Source organism: Carettochelys insculpta, chromosome 2 (genome assembly GCF_033958435.1).
Source record: "Carettochelys insculpta isolate YL-2023 chromosome 2, ASM3395843v1, whole genome shotgun sequence".
Taxonomy (NCBI): Eukaryota; Metazoa; Chordata; order Testudines; family Carettochelyidae; genus Carettochelys; species Carettochelys insculpta.
The window spans coordinates 47,666,830-47,692,771 of NC_134138.1; the positions used below are offsets into that span (position 1 = coordinate 47,666,830).

At 50.4% G+C, this 25,942-nt stretch overlaps 1 protein-coding gene across 1 annotated transcript in view; it reads right to left on the reverse strand.

The window, feature by feature from the left end:
• Positions 1-25,942, reverse strand: part of LOC142008491 (neural-cadherin-like) — a 102,038-nt gene that overhangs the window by 9,805 nt on the left and 66,291 nt on the right. Inside the window, exons 22-29 of the mRNA XM_074985691.1 lie at positions 25,701-25,915; positions 25,161-25,288; positions 24,189-24,316; positions 23,933-24,056; positions 23,655-23,835; positions 21,282-21,448; positions 17,110-17,374; positions 14,968-15,148 (exon numbers count right to left, since the gene is read on the reverse strand). Coding sequence (XP_074841792.1) covers positions 14,968-15,148; positions 17,110-17,374; positions 21,282-21,448; positions 23,655-23,835; positions 23,933-24,056; positions 24,189-24,316; positions 25,161-25,288; positions 25,701-25,915 — 1,389 coding nt within the window. The remainder of the gene's footprint in view (positions 1-14,967; positions 15,149-17,109; positions 17,375-21,281; positions 21,449-23,654; positions 23,836-23,932; positions 24,057-24,188; positions 24,317-25,160; positions 25,289-25,700; positions 25,916-25,942) is intronic.

A 25,942-nucleotide genomic window follows, 5' to 3' on the forward strand; every position in this document is an offset into this window, starting at 1 on the left:
CACAGAACCCTTCGTTGCTGTTACAGATCCAGACTAACACGGCTACCCCTCCTATCCTTGGTAAATACTGTATAAGTTGATTTTAACCATCAGAGAGGCAAGCTTCCCAATCCTCCTGGTCAATGTGATGGTGACTAAAAACAAGACCTTCATTGTCAGATGGAGCCAGGAACACTTTGCCGAGTCAAAGGGCGCTTCCTGCAACAACTGGTTAAGGTCCCACGTGGTGACCAGAGGACATAGTGACAGAAAATTGTTTTGTTGACCATCAACAAACAGATTAATAGAGTGGATTCTCATGAGATGGGTCCCTGAAGAGGGACAGCGTACGGGGGTGGGTAGGAGTGTAGAGGTAAACGGGATGGAATACCCCTGGGCCCCTAGTCCCAGGACCCACTTGTCTGAAGTGATGGCAGTCCAGCAACAAAAAAAGGGGTGGAAGTGGTCGTGAAATGGATGGCAACTAGACTGTGGATGGCTGGAGCAGGAAGATCTCTCAGGCTCCCAACCACACTCTCAAAACTGCTGCTTAGGATGCTGAGGGTGGGACGCCATGGATTGCTGGTGTAGTTGCTGATGAGGCTTGTGCCACTGGGACCCGTGCTGCTGCTGAGACTTGTAGCACTGCGGCTGTCGCTGGAACTGCTCCCGCGGCCTCTGACAGGGAGAGTACTGAGCCCATTTGAATGGGAGAAGGGGTGTACATCCCCAATGTGCACAATGTCGTACAAGAGTCCTTCATGGAATGCAGAACCTCATCTATTTTTTCACTGAATAGGTGTTCATCAAAAAGTAGGTCCACTACCTTCTGCTGAAGGCCTTTGGGGACCCCCAAAGGCTGGAGCCACAAAATTACCTCATGACCATAGCAGAGGCCATGACCCTTTTTGCCGTGTCCGCCACATCCATAGGAGACTGGAGTGCCATACAAGCGATGGTGTGCCTTTTGTGTATGACATTTTTAAGGGCTCAACATTGGTGCTCTGGCAAAGAAGAAACCAACTCTTGCAGTTGAGCTAATTGAGGTGGTCATAGTCAGCTGCCCACAGGAGCAACATGAATAAACTTTGTGTCCCATGATGTCCCGCTTTTGTCTTGCCCTATTTTGAGGAGTGGAACGAAAGGACTTGGACTTATTACAGACAGTACTGACCACCTCCAAGTTTGATTGTGGTTTGGTGAATACTAACGCCACAACCTTGGAGGCCATAAAATACCTCTTACTGGCCCTTTTGTTGGTGGAAAGAATGGATGCCAGTACCTGCCAGATGACGTTCATGGGGTCCATTATTGCTTCGTCCATAGGCAGCACAGTTCTGGAGGAGGTGGGGGGGCTGCAGGTTGCAGAGAAGTCGGTACTGCTTGACCTGCACCTCTTACAGCTCCTTCTCCTGAACCTGGGCCACCTGCCAAAACTGCTCTTGAAAAGCCCGTATAGAGGAAGGCAAGACCAAGATCACTGCATCATTTGGTGAAGAACAGTGGTACAGTGGGGGACCTGTCTTCACCCTCCAAAAGGGAGTCCCCTCTGCCTCAGAGCACTGCAATGGGGGATACATCACTGACATGGTGGCATGTGGTGATACAATGCAGTCTCTGGACACAGCGGACGGTGCCAGCAGAGCATGGGAGTGAGGCAACCGTACCTGCCAAGGTGACCGGTGAGGAGCAGCTCTTGTGGATACGAATAGTGGTGCACAAAACATGGTGGGGGCAGCTGTGGGTAAGCCGTCGGAGGTGGTACATCTTCCCAGTTGGAGTGCACGGGACTGGAGTGCTGCAATGAAAGACACTCCTTCGGTTGGAACCACCATCCTCCTGGGGTGGGCCATTTGGTCCTTTAGCCATGAGAGAACCCTGAAGAGGTAAATGAACATGGGGATGGAGGTGGCACGAGGGACACACGGTGCGGCAAGCAAAGCAGTGCTGGGACTGGTGTTGTGTGCGTCCTTGGTGGCAAGTCTTCACAGCACCGGGTGGATGCCCTTCCATGCTCAGATGCCAGAGGCTTAGGTGAGGTGGTTTCCCAGTGTCATTTTGATGCCTTGCTCGGTACAGTGGGCGAGTAGGATGGTGCCTCGGCTCTGAACTTGCATAGTGACAAGGCCAGTGCCTTGTGCAAGCGGCATGGAGACTTAAAGAGGTGCCACTTGTGCTCTGTTTTTGGCACAAAGGGTCGGGTCTTAGTTTTTGATGATCTCTCATGCCCAGGAGTAGAAGCAGCTGAAGCCGGCGATGCCAATGGTGTTGGAGGTGCCAAATGCTGGTGGCTCAACTCCAAGAGCACCCTGTTGACGAGTGCCACCTTAGACAGTGCTGGGGTCATTGCAGCACCCTTTTCAACTGGTGCAGCCAGTGAGGATGGCACCTGAGGCCAGGAATGAGCCAGGAAAGGACCCACCTTGGCGGTTGGGGTGCCAACTGAGGTAGAGGGACATGCAGAGTTGGTACCCTTGCTCCCTCATGCCGGTTTTTCAGCAGAGGGCTGTTCCGTGGCCGGTGGACTTCTCGTACACGTAAGTCTTAAGCCGACTGGCTTGGTTCCTCCTGGCCCACGCTGAGGCTAGAGCAAGAGGTCAGTTAGGCACTTAATGCAGGACTGATGGCCGTCAGAGACCAGCATGGCTTCCCTGCATGGCAATGATGCAGTAAAGAAAGGTTACTCACCGTAGTAACGGTGGTTCTTCGAGATGTGTCCCCGTGGGTGCTCCACATTAGGTGTCGGGCTCGCCCGGCGCCGCAGATCGGATCTTCCAAGCAGTTTCTGCCGGACCGCGCATGCGCCGGTGCGCGCCGCTCCCCCGCGCGCTCCCGGCCATGTGCGCGATCCGGTCCCCGCCAGTTCCTTGACCAACCGCCTCGGATGCTCCTGCAAAACACTAAACAGAGATCCGGAGCGGGGAGGATGGGCGGGTAGTGGAGCACCCACGGGGACACATCTCGAAGAACCACCGTTACTACGGTGAGTAACCTTTCTTTCTTCTTCGAGTGTCCCCGTGGGTGCTCCACATTAGGTGACTACCCAGCAGTAACCCAAGATAGGAGGTGGGTAATCGGATTATGTGCAGCTTGTCCCCGAGAGGACCGCTGCCAAGAGACGGGTATCCTCTTGGAATACCCTGTGAAGGGCGTAATGTTTGGCGAAGGTGTCACAGGATGACCAGGTCGCCACTCTGCAAATGTCTTTTAGCGCAACGCCCTTGAAAAAAGACTGTTGATGCTGCCACCGCCCTAGTGGAATGAGCCCTGGGCGTGGCCAGTAAAGGAGTCTTTTTGAGTTTGTAGCACATTTTTATGCAAGATACGATGTGCTTAGAGATTCTCTGCGAAGAGAGACATTCTCCTTTTGATTTGGGAGCGATAGAGACTAGGAGCCTATCCGTTCTCCGGAAGGACTTGGTCCTGTCCATATAGAAAGCTAGCGCCTGCTCACGTCCAGGAGGTGTAGGCGCACCTCTTTGTTAGAGTTATGAGGCTTTGGATAAACAAGGGTAAACAATAGGTTCGTTAGTATGAAACTCAGAAAGAAACTTTAGGAACAAAGGCTGGATGCAGCCGTATGGTTACCGCCTCCTTGGAAAAACAGCGCAGGGCGGCGTTGCCATAACTGCCTCAAGCTCGCTCACCCTGCGAGCTGACGTGATTGCGAGAAGAAAGGTCGTCTTCATCATAAGGAGGCGGAGGGAAACCGTGGCCAAAGGCTCAAACGGTGGTCCCCTTTTCGCATTAAGCACCAGGTCCGAGTTCCACAGAGGTGGAAGCGGTTTCTGAGGGGGGTATAGGCTTACCAGCCCTTTGAAGAACCTGGTAACCATGGGATGGGCGAACACCGTGTGCCCTTCCTCTTCGTGTCTGAACACCAAAATGGCGGCCAGGTGGACCTGAAACGAGGATAGCGAGAGTCCTCCTCTCTTGAGGTCCAGTAAATACTCTAATATCACAGCCATAGGCACCGAAAGGGGGCTAGCTGTTTGGTAGAACACCATGCCGTAAAGCGAGTCCATTTCTGCTTGAAGGTCTTCCTGGTGGAAGTCCTCCTGCTACTTTCTAGGACTTGCTGCACTTCCTCCGTACATGTGCTCTCTAGGGAGCTGAGCCATGGATTAACCACGTTTGTAGTCGCAGGCTTTGGGGGTGCGGATGCACTATGGACCCCTGGGCTTGCGTGAGCAGATCCCGCGCCACCGGAGGGGACCTCAGTGGCCGGTCCGACATGCGCAGGAATAGGGGGAACCATTGCTGTCGATCCCACGTTGGGACTATCGGGATCATTCAGGTTCCTTCCCTCCTGGCTTTCTGCAACACTTTGTGGATGAGCACTGTGGGAGGGAAAGCGTAAAGCAGGGGGCCCCTCCATGAGATCGCGAAGGCATCCCTCAGGGACCCCCGTCCCAGTCCTGCCCTGGAGCAGAATTGTGGGCACTTCTTGTTGTGCTGAGTAGCAAACAGGGTCTATCTGGGGAAAAACCCCATGCGTGGAAAAATCGGTTGCAGCAGATCGGGACGGATCTGCCACTCGTGCGTGAGTGCGAAACGCCTGCTCAGCTGGTCTGCCTTCACATTGCGAGCGCCTGGTAAGTACGAGGCTTTCAAGGTTACATTGTTGGCGATGCAGCAGTTCCACAACCGGACTGCTTCTACACATAAGGCACGGGACCGAGCTCCTCCTTGCCGATTTATATAAAACATGGTGGAGGTATCGTCTGTACTGATCCCGACTACCTTGCCTTTCAGTTGGTCTCGAAAGTGTCTGCAGGCGTTGAACACTGCTTTGAGCTCCAGTATATTTGTGTGCAGTGACTGCTCCATAGAGGACCACAGCCCTTGCGTCACCTCTTCGCCCATGTGTGCTCCCCACCCTATGAGGGGGGCATCTGTAGTAAGAAAAACCAATACGTGTGGTTGGTGGAAGGGTACCCTTGTTAGCAGGTTCTCTGGGTTTACCCACCATTGCAGGGATTTGCGCACCTCCGTTGTGGGCGACGCCATCCTGTGAACAGTGTGTGCTGCCGGTTTGTATACGCTCGCCAGCCAATGCTGCATGCTGCGCATGTGTAACCTGGCGTTCTGTTGTACGAAACGTTGCTGCTGCCATGTGGCCCAGCGGCTGTAAGCACGTCAGAACCGGCACCATAGGGCTGAAGGTGAAGCCTTGCGCGAGGGAGCCGATGGCCCGAAAGCGAGTCTCTGGTAGATACGCCCTCGCTGTAATAGAATTTATGCGTGCCCCTACGAACTCTATGTCCTGTGTGGGGTCTGTCTTTGATTTTGTCAGATTGATAAGCAGGCCGAGCGAAGAGAACGTGCCTGCTGTGACACATATTATGCGTAGTACCTCCTCCTTTGAGGCCCCTTTGAGTAGGCAGTCATTCAGATACTGGAATATAAATACCCCCTGTCTGTGCAGGTAGGCTGACACCACTGCCAAGGTCTTGGTGAAGACTCTGGGGGCTGAGGAGAGCCCAAACGGTAGGACCTTGTAAGTCGAGGGCTGCGAACCAATCTCCATCGTCTAGTGCCGTAAGGATGGAGGCGTTTGTGATCATCCGAAAACGTTGCTTGCGCAGGTACCGGTGAGGCCTCGAAAATCTAAGATGGACCTCCCCGTGAGGAAGTACCTCGAGTAGAACCCTCTCCCTTGCAGTTGCTCCGGCACTCTTTCCACTGCCCCTACGAGCATGAGATGGTCTACCTCCTGCTTGAGCCTCGCTACATGGGAGGTCTCCTGGAGGTGGGGCCCCGGGTGGAGGTCATGGCGGTGGGAGCAACTGGGAGGGGATGGCGTACCCCGTGGCTATGATCTCCAGCACCCATGTGTCTGTGGTGATCCTTTGCCACTGGTTATAAAATGGTCGGATGATGGCCTTGAGCACTGGTTTCGTGCCCTCTGGAAGCGAGTCCATGAGGGAGGTCAACCTAATGTGGTTGTTGAAATTATGGTTCGCTAGATGCGCTGCGTAATTTGCCATTGGCAACAGTAGCGTGGAGGAGGAGTAGACCTTTCTGCCCAACAGCTCTAGCTTTTTGGCATGTTTGTTTATTCCCCCACGTTGCGACGACTCCGCCACCAAAGAATTTGGTTGTGGGTGGCTGAACAGGAACTCCATGCCCTTCGTGGGCACGAAGTATTTTTTTTTTTTTTTTTTTTTTTTTTTCCGCTCTTTTGTGGACAGGCGGAATAGTCGCAGGAGTCTGCCATATCATAGTGGCAGGCTCCAAGATTGCGTCATCAGCGGTATTGCTATTTTGGAGGAGGCCGGAGGTCTCAGATTTTTGAGGAGCTTATGGTGTTGCTCTTGCACCTTTGCTGTCTGGAAGCCTTGCGTGAAGGCCACCCTCGTAAAACAGCTCTTGGAACTGTTTGAGATCGTCCGGAGGATGGACGCCCCCCGGGGCCGTAGCCTCATCCGGGGAGGAAAGCGAGGAACCGCTGGGGTACGTCTTTCTGGACCCTTCCGGTTCCTGCTGATGATGGTACACCCTCTCACTAGAGGTGTGCGAGGAAAAATCTCGGGGTTCCATAACCAGTCCCCCCTGAGATGCTTAAGTCTCTGTCCCCGGTCACAATTGCCCTTGGGGGTACGAGATCGTTCGTAGGGATCTTTCCCTAGTAGATTGCCGATGGTGTCTATGCCCTGCGTGGTAGGGGCGACCACGGCAGTATAAGCACTGGTCTTGGGAAGGTGACCTAGACCACTCCCTTGGTGCATACCCTTTGCGTCTGGGGGAGGGAGACCGTCGAGACCCTGGAGAGAGCGACTTTGCCTAATAGTCCAGCGGTTCAAATCCCAGGAAGGGTGGAGGTGGTCCCAGCCAGGGTGAGGCTGGTTGCAGAAATGGAGAAGGGGGCTCTGGGTAGGCCAAGGAGGGGGGGGACCCCTGCCTTCTAGTTGGAGTCTGCAACATAGCGGAGGGCTGTGAGAAAGCAACTACACAGCCCTGTGCGGAGAGGGGCTGCAATGCCTCCTCTTGTGTGCAGTCTTCCCCCTCCCTTGAGGAGGTAACTCCGCCCCTGACATACAGGGGATCCCGGCCACGTCCGCACCGAGCTCGGCACACTCGAAGTCGGTGCCGCATGTGCGGTGTCCTTCGGTGCCGGCAGGCTGCGTGCCTGCGCGCTCTGCACCGCCGGTTTTCCGGGGGTAGGTGGTACCGGCGCTTGTTTAGCCGCCGCCCTGCCTGCGGTGCGGGGCGGCTGGCTGATTATCGAAGGGTGAGCCGCTTGCACGTGGCTCTCCGTGCCGCCGCCGATCAGCTGTTGCTGCGGCTGGGGGCTGCTCGCTCCTCCCGTCCCGCTCGTTGTTGCTGCCGGCAGGGATCGGGCTGGGGGGCATACAGGGCATTCCGGCGTCCGCACCGAGCTCGGCACGCTCAAGGGCGGTGCCGCACGTGCGGTGTCCTCCAGTGCCGGCAGGCTACGTGCCTGCGCGCTCTGCACCGCCGGTTCCCCAGGGGTCGGTGCCGCTGCCTGCGGCGCCGCTGGTACCAGCGCTTGTTTAGCCGCCGCCCTGCCTGCGGTGCGGGGCGGCTGGCTGATTATCGGAGGCTGAGCTGCTTCCACGTGGCTCTCCGTGCCGCCGCCGATCAGCTGTTGCTGCGGCTGGGGGCTGCTCGCTCCTCCCGTCCCGCTCGCTGTTGCTGCCGGCAGGGATCGGGCTGGGGAGCATACAGGGGATTCCGGCCCCGTCTGCACCGAGCTCGGCACGCTCGAGGGCGATGCCGCATGTGCGGTGTCCTCCGGTGCCGGCAGGCTGCGTGCCTGCGCGCTCTGCACCGCCGGTTCCCCGGGGGTCGGTGCCGCTGCCTGCGGTGCCGCCAGTACCGGCGTTTGCTTAGCCGCCGCCCTGCCTGCGGTGCGGGGCGGCTGGCTGAGTATTGGAGGCTGAGCCGCTTCCACGTGGCTCTCCGTGCCGCCGCCGATCAGCTGTTGCTGCGGCTGGGGGCTGCTTGCTCCTCCCGTCCCGCTCGCTGTTGCTGCCGGCAGGGATCGGGCTGGAGATACTTTCCTCCGTTTCTGCGCTGATGGGGTGAGGGAGGCAGCTTTCCTTTTAAGGGCCCCGGAGGGTCCCTCCTGCTGCGGCCGCTCCGGCACTTCTGGCTGGAGGGCCTTGTCAAGAAGCAGCATTTTTTTTTTTTTTTTTTTTTTTTTTTTTTTAAAGCCTGAAGAGGACATTGTTGGTGAGTCTTTGTGTTTTTAAGTGGGTACTTAGCACCTTCTTTGTGCCGTTTTCCCCGTCCGATGGTCTGCCTTAGCCGGAGGGCTGATAGCCCTAGCTCCTGGCCTCCGGCGCTTGTTACTGGGACTGGCTGAGCTGTCCCTCTCCTAGCTTGTTCGTTGTTGTTTTTTTTTTTTTTTTTTTTTACAAAATAACAAACGGCTAGCTTATAGTAGCCTAAGTGCCTGAAAAAACTTTAAGAAAAAACAGATAAAGCCATTGAATACACTACTTGGCCTTAGCCTAGTTGGATTCCGTCTGCAGCCGACGGCGGTTAAGAGGAACTGGCGGGGACCGGATCGCGCACATGGCCGGGAGCGCGCGGGGGAGCGGCGCGCACCGGCGCATGCGCGGTCCGGCAGAAACTGCTTGGAAGATCTGATCTGCGGCGCCGGGCGAGCCCGACACCTAATGTGGAGCACCCACGGGGACACTCGAAGAAGAACTAATTCTAACACAATCCTCATGGAAAGACAGGGAGCCAGAAACATGCCAATGTCCTGGCATGTATAATGGAGAGAGAAGAGAAAGAGAAATTACTCACCTTCGTGCAGGAACGATAGCTCTTTGAGATGTGTCCCTGTGGGTGCTCCACCTTAGGTGTCAGTCTCACCCTGGCACTGCAGATCAGAAATCTTGATAGCTGTTTCTGCCAGACCGTGTATGCGCAGCTCCTCTTCGCGCTCTTTTCATAACGTGTGCGGTCTGGTTTGATCCAGTTCTTCGAAACCACTCCAGATCCGAAACAAAGCACAAAGAAGAATCCAAAGCGGGGAGGAAGGGTGGGTGGTGGAGCACCCAAAGGGACATATCTTGAAGAACCATTGTTACTGCACAAAAGTGAGTAACTTCCCTCTTTCTTCTTCAAGTGTCCCTGTGGGTGCTCCACCTTAGATGACCGAGCAGCAGTGGTCTTCCCCCGCCGCCACTGAGAAACTAGGACGCAGGTACCAGATTTAGGTCTTGTCCAGGACAGACAGCACCGCTGCGGACAAAGAAGTATCTTCAGTCATCTGTTGGTAGACGGCGTAGTGCTTCACCAACGTGTCATAGGATACTCAGGTTGCTACCCTGTGGATATTGCGAAGGCGGACTCCTCTCAAGAACGCCGTCAATGCTGCCATTGCTCTAATTGAATGTGCCCTCGGTTGGCATGGCAAGGACACGCCCCTCAGTGAGTAGCAAGTTGTAATGCAGGATGTGATAAGTCTTTGCGAGGAAATCGCCTCGTTTTTAGAACGATGGGCTATGGAAACCATCAGCCTGTTGGTCTTCCAAAAGGGCTTGGTCCTGTCAATGTAGAAGGCCAAGGTTCTTCTAACATCCAAGGAATACAACTGCACTTCCCAGGCTGAAGCATGTGGCTTAAGATAGAATGCTGGGAGCACACCTGGCTCGTTGACATGAAATTCAGAGGCGACCTTAGGGATGAAGCAGGGATGCAACCTGAGTGTCACCCCATCTTTGTTGAAGATCGTATATGGCGGGGTTGCCATGAGGGCAGATAGCTCGCTCACCCTTCGGGCTGACATGATTGCGAGAAGGAAGGCAGTCTTTTGCCCCAGCCATTTGAACGAAGTTGTGGCCAAGGGTTCAAATGGGCCTCTTGACAGTGTCTCTAGGACCAGATCCAGGCTCCAAGGGGGTGCTACTGGCCACCTTGGTGGATATATGTTCGCTAGGCCTTTGAGGAATCGTGCCATCACTGGGTGCGCAAAGACCGACGTACTGGCCGATACAGCAGACACGTGTACCTTTAAGGATGCCCATGCTCAACCTTGACTTTTTAGCTCTGGTACGTAGTCAAGTAACGAGTGAATTTGTGTCTCATCTGGTACTAGCTGTCTCTTCGAGCACCATGTGACGAATCGTCGCCATTTTGCACAAGACGTTTTTCGTGTGTTTTCCTGTCTACTCTGAATGAGGACAGCTTTCACCTGGTCTGAACAATGGCCCTCCACTACGTTGAACCAGCAATCACCCAGGCCATGAGGTGTAGGGTGTGTGGCTGTGGATGTAGGATCGTTCCCCTCTCCTGAGTCAGTAAGTCTACAGGACAGGTCAGGAGATGAGACTGTTGCAACAACATGCTGCGTAGGATCGGGAACCAGTGCTGATGCGCCCATGCTGGCACTATGAGTATGAGCTTGGCTACATCCCTGTTGACCTTCTGTAAGACTCTGGGGATCAACACCATCGGTGGGAATGCATAGAGCAGTAGACCCCCTCCAGCTGATCAAGAACGCATCGCCTAGAGAGTGCGGTCCCAGACCAACTCTGGAACAGTATAGCTTGCAATGGCGATTGTCGTGCGTCGCGAACAGGTCTACAGCTGGGAACCCCCACCGTTGAAACACTGTGAGGAGGATGTCTGTGGATCTCCCACTTGCGATCCGGTGCAAAGTGTCTGTTCAGTGCGTCTGCTTCTATATTGTTGAACCCAGGTAGATAGCATGCAGTTAGCGCTATCCCGTTGCGGATGCACCAATTCCATGGGTGGAAAGCTTCCACAAAGAGGGACTGAGAATGGGCGACCCCTTGGCAGCTGATGTAGCACATGGTAGCGACATTGTCCATGAGGACTTTGATGGACATACTGCGAATGCTCGGTAGAAAAAGCTTGCAGGCACTGCATACCGCTCTGAGTTCTAGTAGGTTTATATGCAGGGTTGACTCCGCTGCGGACCATTGACCTCGCACGGACTGTCCATTGATGTGCACTCCCCAGCCCAACAAGGAGATGTCTTGTTGTCATGAGAGCCTTGGGCTGTGGTCGATGAAAGGGGTCTCGCACCAACAAATTGCTTAGCACTGCCCACCATCATAGCAAGTTGCACACATCAGTTGGCACTGTCACCCATTTGAGTGGGTTTCAGCGTACTGGTCTGTAAACAGTTGCTATCCAGAGTTGGAAACATCGAAAACGCAACCGTGCATTTTGCACCGCATACATAGTGGCAGCCATGTGACCCATGAGGCGTAAGCACGTTATGATCTGCACCTGTGGACCTGTCAAAAACCATGTGAACAAGGTCCCGGATGGCTCGAAAGTGGAGAGGTGGCAGATACACACAGGCGGTGGTAGAGTTCAACCTTGCCCCAATAAATTCTATGTTCTGGGTTGGTTCCAGACTCAACTTTTGCTTGTTTATCAGTCGGCCCAGAGTGAGAAAGCTAGCCCGTGTGACCCGGACCATCGTATGGACCTCCTCCCGGGAAGGTCCTTTTATAAGGCAGTCATCTAGGTATGGAAAGATGACGATGTCCAGGTGGTGCAGATGAGCTGCCACCACTGCAAGGGTTTTTGAGAATACCCTGGGAGCTGTAGCTAGGCTGAAAGGTAGCATCCAATACTGAAAGAGGTGTCCCCCCCCTGCCCCAACCAGAAACCGAAAAAAAAAATCACCTGTGAGCGGGGTGGATGGTGATGTGAAAGTAAGCGTCTTGCAGGTCGAGAGCTGCAAACCAATCCCCTTGTTCGAACACAGGAACTATGGAGGCCAATGTGACCATTCTGAACCGTTGCTCTTGCAGATGGTGATTTAGATTGTGGAGGTCCAGAAAGGGTCTCCACCCTCCAGATTTCTTTTGCATGAGACAGTAGCAGAAGTAGAAGCCCCTTCCTCTGAATTTCTCCAGCACCTGCTCTATCACCCCTATGGTGAGAAGGTGGTCTACCTCCTTCCGTAACATGACTTCGTGTGGGGGCGTGCTCGGGGGAGTGGTGGGAGGGGTGCTGCGAAACGGAATCATGTAACCTGCAGACACTATCTCTAGCACCCATCCATCTGTCGTAATTTTGGACCATTGGTTGAAAAACAGTCAAAGGCAGTGAAGGAACAGTGTCCGAGAGGAGGATGAAGCTACTGGCTTGGGGGAGGTTCAGCTCTCGACAATGACGCCATCAAACTCGTTGCCTTGGCTGCTGCTGCTGTTGTTGGCCACAAGGCTGTGTATGCCTCCACCTGGGTGGCCTCTAGGAAGACCTGGGTTGTTCATACTCTCTGGGCTGGTACTGCCCCAGAAAGGTTGGGAGTACATTCTCTGGTAAGGCCCACACCACCTACGTCTAAATGGCGGTGTGTACATACCCAAAGTCCAGAGAGTAGCATGCGAGTCCTTGCTTGAATGGAACACCACATCTGTAGTTTCAGCAAAGAGCTTCTGTTTGTCAAAGGGGAGGTCCTCAACCTTAGATTGAAGCTTTTTGGGGATGCCCACAGATTGCAACCACAAAGCCCTTCTCATGACTATGGCCGTGGCTATGGAGCAAGCCGCCGGGTCAGCCACATCAAGAGCAATCCGAACAGTAGCCCTGGAGGCCGCATAGCCTTCTTGTACTATGGCCTTCAACAAGGATTTTGTTGAGTCAGGCAAGTACTCCATAAGCAATGTAAGCTGGACAGATGCGCAGCATAGCTCACCATGTGCAACAAGAGTGTGGAGAACCAATAGATTTTACGCCCGAAAAAGTCCAACTATTTTGAGTCTCTGTCCAGGACCTTATATTGTGGGGCCTTCACTCTCTGTAGCAAGGATTCCACCACCAAAGAGTTAGGCTGCGGATGGGTAAATAAGTACTCCGTGCCCACAGAAGGGACAAAATACTTTTTGTTCACACTCATTAGTGGCCGGCATAGATGCTGGTGTTTGTCAGATATTGTCGGCTGCCTCTACAATAGCCTCACCCAGCAGAATTGCAATTTTGGTGGAGATGGGGGGCCTTAAGTTCTTCAGCAACCCCTGTCTCTTGTCAGGCAACTCTGCTTGCTGAATCCCCTGGGATTTTGCCACCTTCCAAAACAAGTCCTGAAATTCACGGAGGTCATCGGGGGAGAGACGTCGCCTGGAATTACTGCCTCATGGCAAAGATGAGGCTGGATCGTGTGGTGAAGCAGGGCCTGGAGGGAAGTCAACCTCTGAAAACTGAGCTTCTTCCTCTCCAGACAGTGGAGAGAATGGTCGGATGGTCAGCAGAGGTGGAGGCACTGGAGAGGGGCTAAGAGAGCAGGATGCCACCAAAAGCCTCTCTGCTGGGTAGTCCGCCAGCTCGTGCACATGGCATTGGGAAGAGCGACACCGCTCATAGTCCTGAAGCCTTGCGCAGCATGGAGAATGGCAGTATTGATGAGCAGGGGAGTAGCGTTCGTAGGCACGTTCATACAATGAACGGGAATGAGAGCACCCACTATGCTGAGGCGGTGACCGGGATCTGTCACTATTCCATTGCCCTTTGGTCCAGACTTCATACCAGTGGGAGGAATATGGCCCCAACACTGGGGATGGTGACCTCATAGCATTGTAAGGAGACCTAGAGTAGCATCCCAAAGAAATCTGTGAGGTGACAGAAACAGGTGATACAGAATGCTGACGCAGGGAATCCCTATGAAGGGTGCAGGAGGATTTACTCCTCGCCTTTCTGTGCTCTGTTGCTTGCATCGGCACCGATGAGCTTGGTACGGAGCATGGAGGACGCAGTTCTTTAGTGTGAAGTGCAGAACGCGTAGGTGCCAGGAGCATCGGCGCAGTTGAGAAACACCATAGTGCCACGGTTGTTAGTGCTGGAGTCGTCGATGCCGTTGTTGTCCGTGCGGAGGTCGAGCGTCTTGGTGCCGAGATTGTTGGTGCCATGGTCGTCAGTGCTGGTGCTGCTGGTGCCGACAGTGCTCTAGACTTCATTGGTGCTGATGCTGTCAGTGCCAGCGGCACTTTAGACTTTGCCATTGCCGGAACTAAAGCCTCTGATGCCGCTTCAGGGCAGTCAGGGGCTCTGGCAGTGCCAGGTTCCATCCCCTGTGTCGGGAAGGAAGATTTTCTTTTGGTCGAGTCCTTATGAGCACCAAGAGACCTTAGCTGAGCCTCTTTCAGCTTCGCTTGTCGCACCCACAGACACAATGGGTAGTGATCGAGTGGGGGAGACTCTTGGGCGCTTATGTGCTACCTCCTCGGTAGACGACGCTCTGCGCTTAGGGTGACGCCTCCTGAGAGGGCTCACCACTCTCCAGCAGAGCCGGCTGCAGCGCCTTCTCAAACAGGAGCATGTGAAGATGCATCTCCCTGTCTCTGCGAGCCCTGGCGGTTAACTTTGAACAATGGGGGCACTTTGCAGGTACTACCCTTCACCCAAGCACCCGATACAGTATGAGTGGCCATCAGAAAGAGGCACTGCCTCCCGGCAAGACTCACACTTCTTAAACCCAGGCACATTAACAAGTGCTAAATGGATTAGCAAGTCAATAGATAAGGAGTCCTTGATCTAGTAATGGATTGAAACAACTAACAAGAACTAAGCATCAGCCCAAAAACGGCTAAATGCTAAAACAGTCAATTAAACAATAAAAGTACTTGAACTGGAGTAACTTTATGAATTGTTGAAGAAATAGAGGAGGGGAAAAAAAAGTGAAGAATTGAAGCCTAGGAGAGGGCAGTTGGAAGCTCTGTCTGCAGCCGTTGGCGGTTGAGAGGAACTGGATCAAACCGGACCACACACATGATGAAAAGAGCATGAAGAGGAGCAGAGGAGCTGCGCATGCTTAGTCCAGCAGAAACAGCTATCAAGATCTCCAATCTGCAGCAGCAGGGCAAGCCTGACACCTAAGGTGGAGCACGCACAGGCACACTTAAAGAACCCTGGAGATTCCCCTTTCACAAGTGGATTGGACAGCTGCAATCTGAAGACCCATATGTAGAAAAAGTGTCCCAAATGATCAAATCCCACTCCCAGAGGAAAAACAAAAGACTTTTTGCGTACCTGCACTCATGCCTTCTCCACAAGTCAACGCAATGGAAAGGGCTGCGACAGGGCTGACTGCGGCAAGCATGGGAATGACAGCCAATGGTGACACCCTGCTGCTTAGCCATTAAGCTGAGCTCTGTGCTTTTTCCATCAGCAAGAAGAGGCTGACCGTTCAGCTGGACGTCACACATGCAACCTACATGAGCAGAAAAGCACAGACAGAAGCACACAGTGCTAGTCACAACTCCTGCCTTGGGGGTGCTGGACCCCTGCTCTTGCTCCACCTCTTCCCCCAATCCCTGCCCTGTCCCCACTCTCCTCTTTCTGCAACCCTCCCCCTCGTCCCACCTCCTCCCCTGTGTACACCACACCCCTGCTCCTGCCCCTCCTTCCCAGAGCATCCCAGAAGCTGCAAAACAGTACCCTGCAGCGCAGCAGGCAAGAGAGGCAGGTAGAGAGTGGCAAAGAGGAGAGCTTGGCTCCAGATGAGCACAAAACCCCCACTAATTTTTTGCCCATGGGTGCTCCAGCCCCAGAGCATCGGCAGAGCTTGCACCTATGACTTGTACCATTATCAAACCAATCACTGTTTGCATGCAAAGTAGTCCAATCGCAAGACAGAGTCAAGTAGCGCAAACTATTTTACTAGTGATCTAAATTCCTTCCGAGGTGCGTGTGCCTGCGCTCTTGCTAGCTGGTCCTGCACAGCACTACACCAGTCCTGCACCCAAGCTTGAGAAAAGCTGAAGCTGTGAAGTAGGTGGTTTGACTGGGGGTCCTGTCACCCATTCTGTTGCAGTCTGAGTAGGGAAAGTATGAGTGGAACCCAGCCAAAAGTGACTGCTTCCCACTTGACAGACAGAGCCCCATCTCCATCAGCCCAGCCTTGGCGAGGGTAGTAATGTTGTGTGCAGTAAATAGTCTAGAAGGGTCTTCTGTTCCCTTCCCACAAGTGTGGAGCGAAAGATGGGGACAATCTCAGTGTTGTTCTCCCTCCAGGGACTCGAACACCACTAATTCTTGACTTGCTCTGTACTGCCAATGTCCCCAGTGGGAAACATCAAAACCCAAAATTACATCAGTACAAGGGCAGTGGTTCTCTACCAGGTGTACATGTACTGGACTACTGTGTACAGTTCTGGGCCCCCAAATATAGGAAGGATGTGGATACACTGGAGAGAGTCCAGCAGAGGGTGACCAAAATAATTAGGGGGCTGGAGCATATGACATATGAAGAAAGGTTGAGGGAATTGCTTCTGTTTAGTCTGCAGAAGAGAAGACTGAGGGGGGATTCGATAATGGCCTTCAACTTACTGAAGGGAGGTTGCAAAGAGGCTGGAAAGAGGCTGTTCACAGTGGTCACGGATGGCAGAACACGGAACAATGGTCTCAAGTTGCAGATGGGAAGGTCCAGGTTGACCATTAGGAAAAACTTTTTCACTAGGAGGGTGGTGAAGCATTGGAATGGTCTACCCAGGGAAGTAGCGGAGTCTCCATCCCTGGAGGTGTTTTAAGTCTTGGCTCGACAAAGTCCTGGCTGGGCTGATCTGATGGGGTTTGGTCCTGCCTTGGGCAGGGGGCTGGACTTGATGGCTTCTTAGGTCTCTTCCAGCTCTATTGTTCTGTGATTCTATGTGAACACCCAAGGGTGCCCAGCGCTCTTCCAGCGGGTACGTTAATTCAGTGTTTCTCAACTTTTTTTTATGAATAACAAAATTGGACTTAATGTTCATCTATGTTTTGTATTTATCCTTTTTGCACAGTCATAAGTACGATGGCAAGTTTATTGCCTATAGGCAATTTTTTCCCACTCAACCAATTACGATTAAGTTGTTTAAACAAATGTGTTGCAATGGTAGATAAAAAATGGTATGTCTGAAAACTGTAGGTACTCGGGGGGGGGTGTAAGTTTTTGTTTTGCTTTTTGAAAAAGGGGAACTTTTTCTAAAATAAAATTGGTAAACATTGTATTAGGGCATGATTTAGTTAACTGAGGGCAACATATAAGCCCTGAATTTCCAGCGAGGGACCAGATCCTGCATTTCAGGGACACTCCAGTGGCTATACCTATGTGGGGTCCTGATGCTCATTATTATCTAACATGCCAACTCTGTGGTTTAAAATCTTCCTTTTAGGAACTCACCACACATCACTTGCCTTGGAAACCACTCTCTGAGTGGTTTGGAAGGTGGTTTCCTAGCACGAGGCTTGCCAAATCCATTTCAAACCATCTGTCTGCATCCACAGAGGAGGTCACTTCATGGTCCCCTCCGCCATTATTGACACGCAAGGTAAACTCATTGTTATAGCGCTCCATAGTCAGCAGAACCCACTGGCCATTGTCTATGCGTAAGGAGCTCAGTCTCAGCTGCTGCTCTTTGTCCCCCATACTGAAATTAACTCCAAAATGTCCATCCACCACCTACAGGAACATGGGGGTACAGATGTTTAACAATGTTCACACTTGCACCAGGAATGTGTGTCCAACCATCATAATGCAAGCCACAAATTGTAGTCAGTATGAAGTGTTTCTTACATGGCCAAACAGCACTGCTGTAGGGTTGTTTATTTTTCAGGAAAGACAGACTCTGCATGAATAAGAATTGTTACTCAAAGGGGCAAAGCCTCCCTTATTGCTAAAGGAACACGGGTATTTAAAGATTCAGAAGATGCTTCTTTTTGATGGTTGGAGACTCTCTTTTGAGGGGGACGGAGGCACCCATCTGTCGCCCTGACATTTCGTCTCGGGAGGTATGCTGCCTGCCTGTGGCCCGTATCCGAGATGTTACAGAGGCATTGTCGAGGATTGTCCGACCCTCAGACTACTATCCCATGCTTCTCATCCATGTGGGCACTAATGATACTGTGAGGTGTAATGCTGAGCAGGTCAAGAGTGACTACAGGGCTCTGGGGGCACGGGTGAAGGGGTTTGGGGCGCAGGTGGTATTCTCTTCAATCCTTCCTGTTGTGGGTAGGGGCCCGGGCAGGTCAAGAGTGACTACAGGGCTCTGGGGGCACGGGTGAAGGGGTTTGGGGTGCAGGTGGTATTCTCTTCAATCCTTCCTGTTGTGGGTAGGGGCCCGGGCAGAGACAGGTGCATCCTAGAGGTGAATGCCTGGCTGCGTGGATGGTGTCGCCAGGAAGGCTTCGGTTTCTTCGACCACGGGATGCTATTTCAGGAAGGACTGCTAGGCAGAGATGGCGTTCACCTTTCGAGGAGGGGAAAGACTATATTCGCACAAAGACTTCCTAACCTGGTGAGGAGGGCTTTAAACTAGGTTTGCCGGGGACAGGGGAGCAAAGCCCGCAGGTAAGTGGAGAACATGGAAACCTGGGAGATGGGTCGGAAGTAGGAGGGAGCATGGGCAACAATGTCAGAGTAAAAAGAGGGCCAGGAAAAAACTGGGGGGCAAGTTCAAATCAATATCTGAGATGCCTATATGCCAATGCAAGAAGTATGGGTAATAAGCAGGAAGAACTGGAAGTGCTAATAAATAAATACAGCTATGATATTATTGGCATCACAGAAACTTGGTGGGATAATACACATGATTGGAATGTTGGTATTGAAGGCTACAGCCTGGTTAGGAAAGATAGAAAGGGAAAAAAGGGGGGAGGTGTTGCCTTATATATAAAAAATGTACACACTTGGATTGAGGTGGAGATGGACATAGGAGATGGACGTGTTGAGAGTCTGTGGGTTAGTTTAAGAGGGGTAAAAAACAAGGGTGATGTCCTGTTAGGTGTCTACTACAGGCCACCTAACCAGGTGGAAGAGGTGGATGATGCTTTTTTTAAACAACTAACAAAATCATCCAGAGCCCAGGATTTGGTGGTGATGGGGGACTTTAACTCTCCAGATATATGCTGGGACACTAATACAGCAGGGCACAGACTATCCAATAAGTTCTTAGACTGCATTGGAGACAATTTTTTATTCCAAAAAGTTGAAAAAGCCACCAGGGGAGAAACTGTTCTGGATTTGATTTTGACAAATAAGGAGGACTTGGTCGAGAATTTGAAGGTGGGAGGCTGCTTGGGTGAAAGTGATCATGAAATAATAGAATTCACAATTCTAAGGACTGGTAGGAGAGAAAATAGCAAAATAGAGATGATGGATTTCAGGAAGGCAGATTTTGGTAAACTCAGAGAGCTGGTAGGTAAGATCCCATGGGAGGAAAAACTGAGGGGAAAAACAACTGAGGAGAGTTGGCAGTTTTTCAAAGACACATTATTAAGGGCCCAAAAATAAGCTATTCCCCTATGTAGGAAAGATAGTAAATATGGGCAAAGACCGCCTTGGCTTAACAAGGAGATCCTGCATGATCTCAAACTAAAAAAGGAATCCTATAAAAAATGGAAACTGGGACAAATTACAAAGAATGAACATAGGCAAATAACACAGGAATGCAGGAGTAAAATTAGAAGGGCTAAGGCACAAAATGAGCTCCAACTAGCTACAGGCCTAAAGGGTAACAAGAAGGCCTTTTACAAATATATTAGAAACAAGAGGAAGACCAAGGACAGGGTAGGGCCATTGCTCAGTGAGGAGGGAGAAACAGTAACGGGGAACTTGGAAATGGCAGAGATGCTTAATGACTTCTTTGTTTCGGTCTTCACAGAGAAGTCTGAAGGAATGCCTGACAGAGAATGCCGGTGGAAAAGGGATAGAGTTAGTTTTTGAAATAAAAAAAGAACAAGTTAAAAACCATTTGGAAAAATTAGATGTCTGCAAGTCACCAGGGCCTGATGAAATGCATCCTAGAATCCTCAAGGAGCTGATACAAGAGGTAGCTGAGCCGTTAGCTCTCATTTTTGGAAAGTCATGGGAGACAGGAGAGATTCCAGAAGACTGGAAGAGGGAAAAATATAGTGCCCATCTACAAAAAGGGGCATAAGAACAACCCAGGAAATTACAGGCCAGTAAGCTTAACTTCTGTGCCAGGAAAGATAATGGAGCAGGTAGTTAAGGAAGTCATCTGCAAGCACTTGGAAGGTAGTAAAGTGATAGGGAACAGCCAGCATGGTTTTGTAAAAAACAAATCATGTCAAACCAACCTGATAGCTTTTTTTGACATGATAACGAGACTCGTAGATAAGGGAGAAGCAGTGGATGTGGTATACCTAGACTTTAGTAAAGCATTTGATACGGTCTCGCATAATATTCTTATCGACAAACTAGGCAAGTCCAACTTAAAATCACGCTGCAATAAGGTGGGTGCATAACTGGCTGGCTAATCGCACCCAGAGAGTAGTTGTTAATGGTGCTCAATCCAGTTGGAAAAGCATAACAAGTGGGGTTCCGCAGGGGTCTGTTTTGGGACCAGTTCTGTTCAATATCTTCATTAATGATTTGGATATTGGCATAGAAAGTACGCTTATTAAGTTTGCAGATGATACCAAGCTGGGAGGGGTTGCAACTACCTTGGAGGATAGGGTCATAATTCAGAATGATCTAGACAAATTAGAGAAATGGTCTGAAGTAAACAGGATGAAGTTTAATGAAGATAAATGTAAGGTGCTGCACTTAGGAAGGAATAATCTGTTTCACACATACAGAATGGGAAAAGACTGTCTAGGAAGGAGTACAGCAGAAAGGGATCTAGGGGTTCTAGTAGATCACAAGTTAAACATGAGTCAACAGTGTGATGCTGTTGCAAAAAAAGCAAACATGATTCTGGGATGCATTAGCAGGTGTGTTGTGAACAAGACACGAGAAATCATTCTACCGCTCTACTCTGCGCTGGTTAGGCCTCAGCTGGAATATTGTGCCCAGTTCTGGGCACCCCAATTCAAGAAAGATGTGGAGAAGTTAGAGAAGGTCCAGAGAAGAGCAACTAGAATGATAAAAGGTCTGGAGAACATGACTTATGAAGAAAGGCTGAAAGAATTGGGCTTGTTTAGCTTGGAAAAAAGAAGATTGAGGGGGGACATGATAGCGGTTTTCAGATATCTTAAAGGGTGTCATAAGGAAGAGGGAGAAAACTTGTTCTTCTTGGCCTCTGAGGAGAGAACAAGAGGCAATGGACTTAAGCTGCAGCAAGGGAAGTTTAGGTTGGACATTAGGAAAAAGTTCCTAACTGTCAGGGTGGTCAAGTACTGGAATAAGTTGCCAAGGGAGGTTGTGGAATCTCCCTCGCTGGAGATATTTAAGAACAGATTAGACAGATGTCTGTCAGGGATGGTGTAGATAGTGGTCGGTCCTGCCGTCGGGGCAGGGGACTGGACTCGATGGCCTCTCGAGGCCCCTTCCGGTCCTAGTGTTCTATGATTCTATGATTGTACAGTGGCACACGCAAACACAACAGAAGAACATTTGGACTGTTTACCTCCAGTCTGATATATCCACTCCCATTTGCTGATGCCATGCAGAGAATGGTGCTGAAGGAAACACGGGTGCGTACCATGAGCTGGACCTCGGTAATGTGGGTACTAGGAAAGCTTTTCAGCTCATAATGAATCCAACTGTTCCTTCTGAAGTCCCACTCCAGGAGAACTAAACATAGCACAAAAAGTGTAAGTGGACTCACAGAGCCCTTAGCTTGTGCACACATACAATGCTCTGAAGAGGTAAAAGACATCAGAATTTTAATTCGAAGAAACTCTGGCCAAGGGGCATGGGGTGCTGTGGAACACATACCACACACGGACTCTAAGCCACTGTCTCAGAAGCTAGAGCAGACCAAAACGGCAAATATGGGACTAAAGGAACAGGAGAGGGTACTACAGGACATAAAAAAAGCTCTTTATTTTCATCCAAGGAAGTGGGTTTTACCCACAAATGCTCATGACCTAATAAATTTGTTAGTCTTTAAGGTGCCATATGACTGTTTGTTATTTGTGATGCTACCAACTAACACAGCTGCCCCTCTGAGACTGTCAGAAGCCAAAGTCATCTAAAAACAATTTGGAAACTTCATGTTGGTGGGGTTTAATTTTGTTTTTCACTAGGGAGAGACAAAATGGTGCATATAAAGAAGACAAGTTTAACTTTGTGAGACTTGTTACAGTAAAAACACATATAGTGGGTGAGGCTGGAATCAACAACAGAATCCCTAAAATAAGGGTCTATAACAGCACAGAGTATCAGCAAGGCAAGGCCTATGTAGGTGCTAGCAAATATAGCCAGGGCTTTAGTTTTGAATGCCCTTTTTTGACTTATCACAACAGTGTGGAGCTCCCCGGCAAAAAGAGTATTTTGTCAGTGACGGCAATCTATTATATTTTTGACCAGCTTTGTGAGACTGGAGCATTGCTGGCGACAGAGGTGGTTTGGTACATCTGTGAAGGCATGCCTACAACTCAGTGTGGCTGCACTTGTGAACTGCGAGATGAGATTTCCCTAGTTTGTCTATGAGACTGCAAAGGCAGGACTGTGTCAAAAGCCTTACTAAAGGTATCACCAAAAAAAAAAATGCAGTCCTGTAGCACCTTAAAGGCTAACAATTTTATTTATTAGGTAATGAGCTTCTGTGGGTAAGACCCACTTCATCAGATCTGGAGCAAAAATAAGAAGCATCTCCAAGACAGGGACAACCACTATGTCATCCTTCCTCTCCTGTAGCCACCACTGGATGCTAAAGGTACAGCATTAGCTGCACTTCATTTTAGAACAAGAAACTAGAACTAGGGGATGGATAGCTCAGTGGCCTGTTAATTGGCCTGTTAAAGCCAGGGTTGTGAGTTCAACCCTTGAAGGGGCCATTTATGGATGTGGGACAAACACTTAAAAAAAAATCTGTCATAGCTATTGATAGGTCCTCTTGAGGACTGGATTCAATGACCTCTGAAGGTCTCTTCCAGCTGAGATAGGCTTGAAACAGACAGAGAAACTGCAAATCACAGTCTTTCATTCTCCAGCAGGTGTTGGTCACAGAGTGAAATCACACAAAAGGTAAACAAAGACCTTCCCCGTGACACTTCCTTCATGCAACTAATGAATGTAAGTACTTTAATAACGGCAAGTCCAAACCTTTTACAGAACAAGGCATTACACGAAAGGGAACCCTCACCATCCACAGTGGATACATTCCTAACACCACCATGAATGGCGAAATCTGTGAATACTGCTGGAAGGGCAGTCCGGGCCTGGGGCAGCCTCCCCTGCACCGCACACCCTGCCCCACCCCTGCTCTGGCCCTTTGGCTTCCCTCTAGGCAATGGGGCCCAGGGATTATTTAGGGCCGAGGGTCAGGTGGGGCAGAAACAGCAGGGGTCACATGCCCTCCCCATGCAATGGGAGCAGCAGCATGTTCTACCCTGCTGCATTGTGGGCTGGGGGAGAAGTGAGAGGCTGGGGGGCGTGGCATGGCATGGCATGGCATGGCACGGCACGGCAGACTGCTGTTAGTGCAGGGGGAGGCAAGCGCTGCAGCCTCTGCCACCCGACCCTTGACCCCAGGTAGCCCCCATCCCTCAGGGGTGGGGGAGCCTGACAGCTGCTGCTGCCCACAACAGGCTCCCTGAGGCCATGTCCCCATCATGAGGCCAGGTAATGGGCTGCAATGGGAGTACAGGATAGGGTAGTGGCAGGAAGAGGCAGGACTTGGGGGCAGGAGCCATTCACCAGTACAACAGTCTCACCTACTTAGCTACTGGCTCCAGGAAAGTGCTACTGAATTAAACAAACTCTGTACCACAGCATATCCACTGCCTGCTCCCAAAGATTCCCATGATTCACTTCTCCCCAAGACTCACTGTACCTTTGTCACATTTTGATCCAGCGTATCCAGGGTAACAGCTACAATTAAAAGAGCCCCATTCACCAATGCACTTGCCATGAATACCACAGGAGAGGGCCCCAGCTCCACGGCACATTTCATCAGTCACAGCACAGCCTGGAGCGCTGTTTAAGGATTCTGCGGGGTGCTCCAAATCATAGATCTAGAAAAGGACAGGCCGGGGGGGGACAACAACACGCTACTTTAGGTGGCTGCAGTTAAAAATACTGCTCTGAAGGAACACTTCCTGATACTCTTACCTTGCTGTCAACGATGACATTCCGTATACAGCCAACAAATCCTTTGAAGTGTTTTTGTGAATTTCGGTATGGGAAGGCCTTCTTCACTCCACCCAGCTGTAAGGGTTGGTGAACATTGAGGAACCTGCCGGCATTGGGGGTGGGAAGGAGTGGGAAAGAAAGAAAAGAATTAGTAGCAATCAACCTAGATTAGCCTGGATGATTTTCCTTTTCTTTCTTGGTTCTTTTGCGGTTGTGTTATCGATTATGTTTTTACCTTTCATTTCCTGGCGTTTCTTCTGAAACGTCACAGGCAGACAGATCCCTCTGGGAGGTTTCTTTAAGGATGCCATTATCATCTTTAAATGAAATATTTACGCAGTTGTCAAGGATCAGCTGCACTTTCTAGAGTGGAAAATGTATTGCATCAAAAGATCACAATGATGATGGTAATCACTCGTTGCTCAGTAGGATTGCCTTCTCTGGGATCAAATTGTTTTTAATTGCAGTTTGTATACCATCTATACAACTACAAGTTAAAATGCAGAAAAAGTGTATTAACATCATAATGAGTTTTACCAGCAGATCTCAGAGGTGAGTAAATACACATTACCATTCCTATTCCATAGATGAAGAACCAGACACAGAATTTTGCTTCTCTCCTGTGCCCCAGCAGAGCTGTGGGTTCAGTGAAAAGCAGAGGGTAGATAAAGACTCCAGGAGTGTCAGCCAACTGGCCTCAGTGTCAATTTAAACTGAGGGAGTGTATCACTTATTTTACTGTTCCCTTTCTCCAGGTTCCAGCACGTCCCTTCTCTCACACAGACTACTATAGAGGCAACTCCACTAGCTTCAGATCAGCAGAGACTACCCTTGCATGGAGGAATTTTTCAATCCAGTCTCCAGTCTCTTTAGCCTCATTTTACACTGCCTGAATGGTATAATTGCAGTTGGTGGACCAGAGTCTAGTCCAGAGCAGTTTAGGAATTTGCCAGCAGGTCAGGAGCAGAATCTGTCTCATCAGATTACCCCAACCCTGCAGTATAGTCAGCAGACAATTCTGCCTCCTTGACAAAGAGGACAGGAGACAAAGCTGAAATTTTTAATTCCTGCTAATACTCTGCCCATTGATGATGATAGGGGACACAAAAATAACTAGCCAGACACTTTACTAACAGCAGGAATCTTATCTCAAGACAGTAGCCAGATACTGGAAACAAAGACTCTACCAGGTTGTTTTTATACTTGCCTTTCCATCACTTATAATTTTTATATTATGCCATCGGCGATCTGCAACATTAACTTTCTGAGATAACTGCAGGAAGAGTACCCCAGAGCCATGACTTATAGTCAGGGAAGGGACACTGTCAGAGAGCTCTGGAAAAGAAAAAAAGTTACTGAACAAGCTTTCTCCTGTCAGAAAGTCAACCATGTAAGTATTATAATCTATTGGAGCTAAAAGCTACCAATTCAATTTCAGTTTAAGGAGTTGGCATTTTTAATTTAAAAAAAAAAAAAGTAAAAACACAGATTAATGCTCTCTCACATCTCATAAGTCTTTTTAAACTGCATTTTTCTAGTATTAATACCACTTAGCTTGCAGAGCAAGGAATAACAGTATTAGAGAATGAATTGGTAGTGCTGGTAAGTTGTTTTCAACTCTCCCTCTTTGCCATGAAGGACTTCAATGACTTTTTTTTTTTTTTGAAGAGAGACAAAGGACAGTACTTAGACACCTGAGTTGCACATGTACGCGCACACAGAAAATGAAACTGTTAAAGTTTTGAACCTAACGCTATGAAGTCTTCCACTTCCCCAGGATGAATGCGTGCGACGGGTCCATTGTAAAGCAGAAGCCCATCAGGCACTTCAGTAATAAACTCCAAGGAGATACGACTCTCAAAGCAAGGCTTGATGGGAGGGAACCAGGCATAACCATGCCCTCTGAAGGTACGTTTCATTTGCTGGCATTCAGGCCCATCAAAAGTTGCAGGGCATTTACAGCTATAAAAGTAAAGAACTTTAATTTGT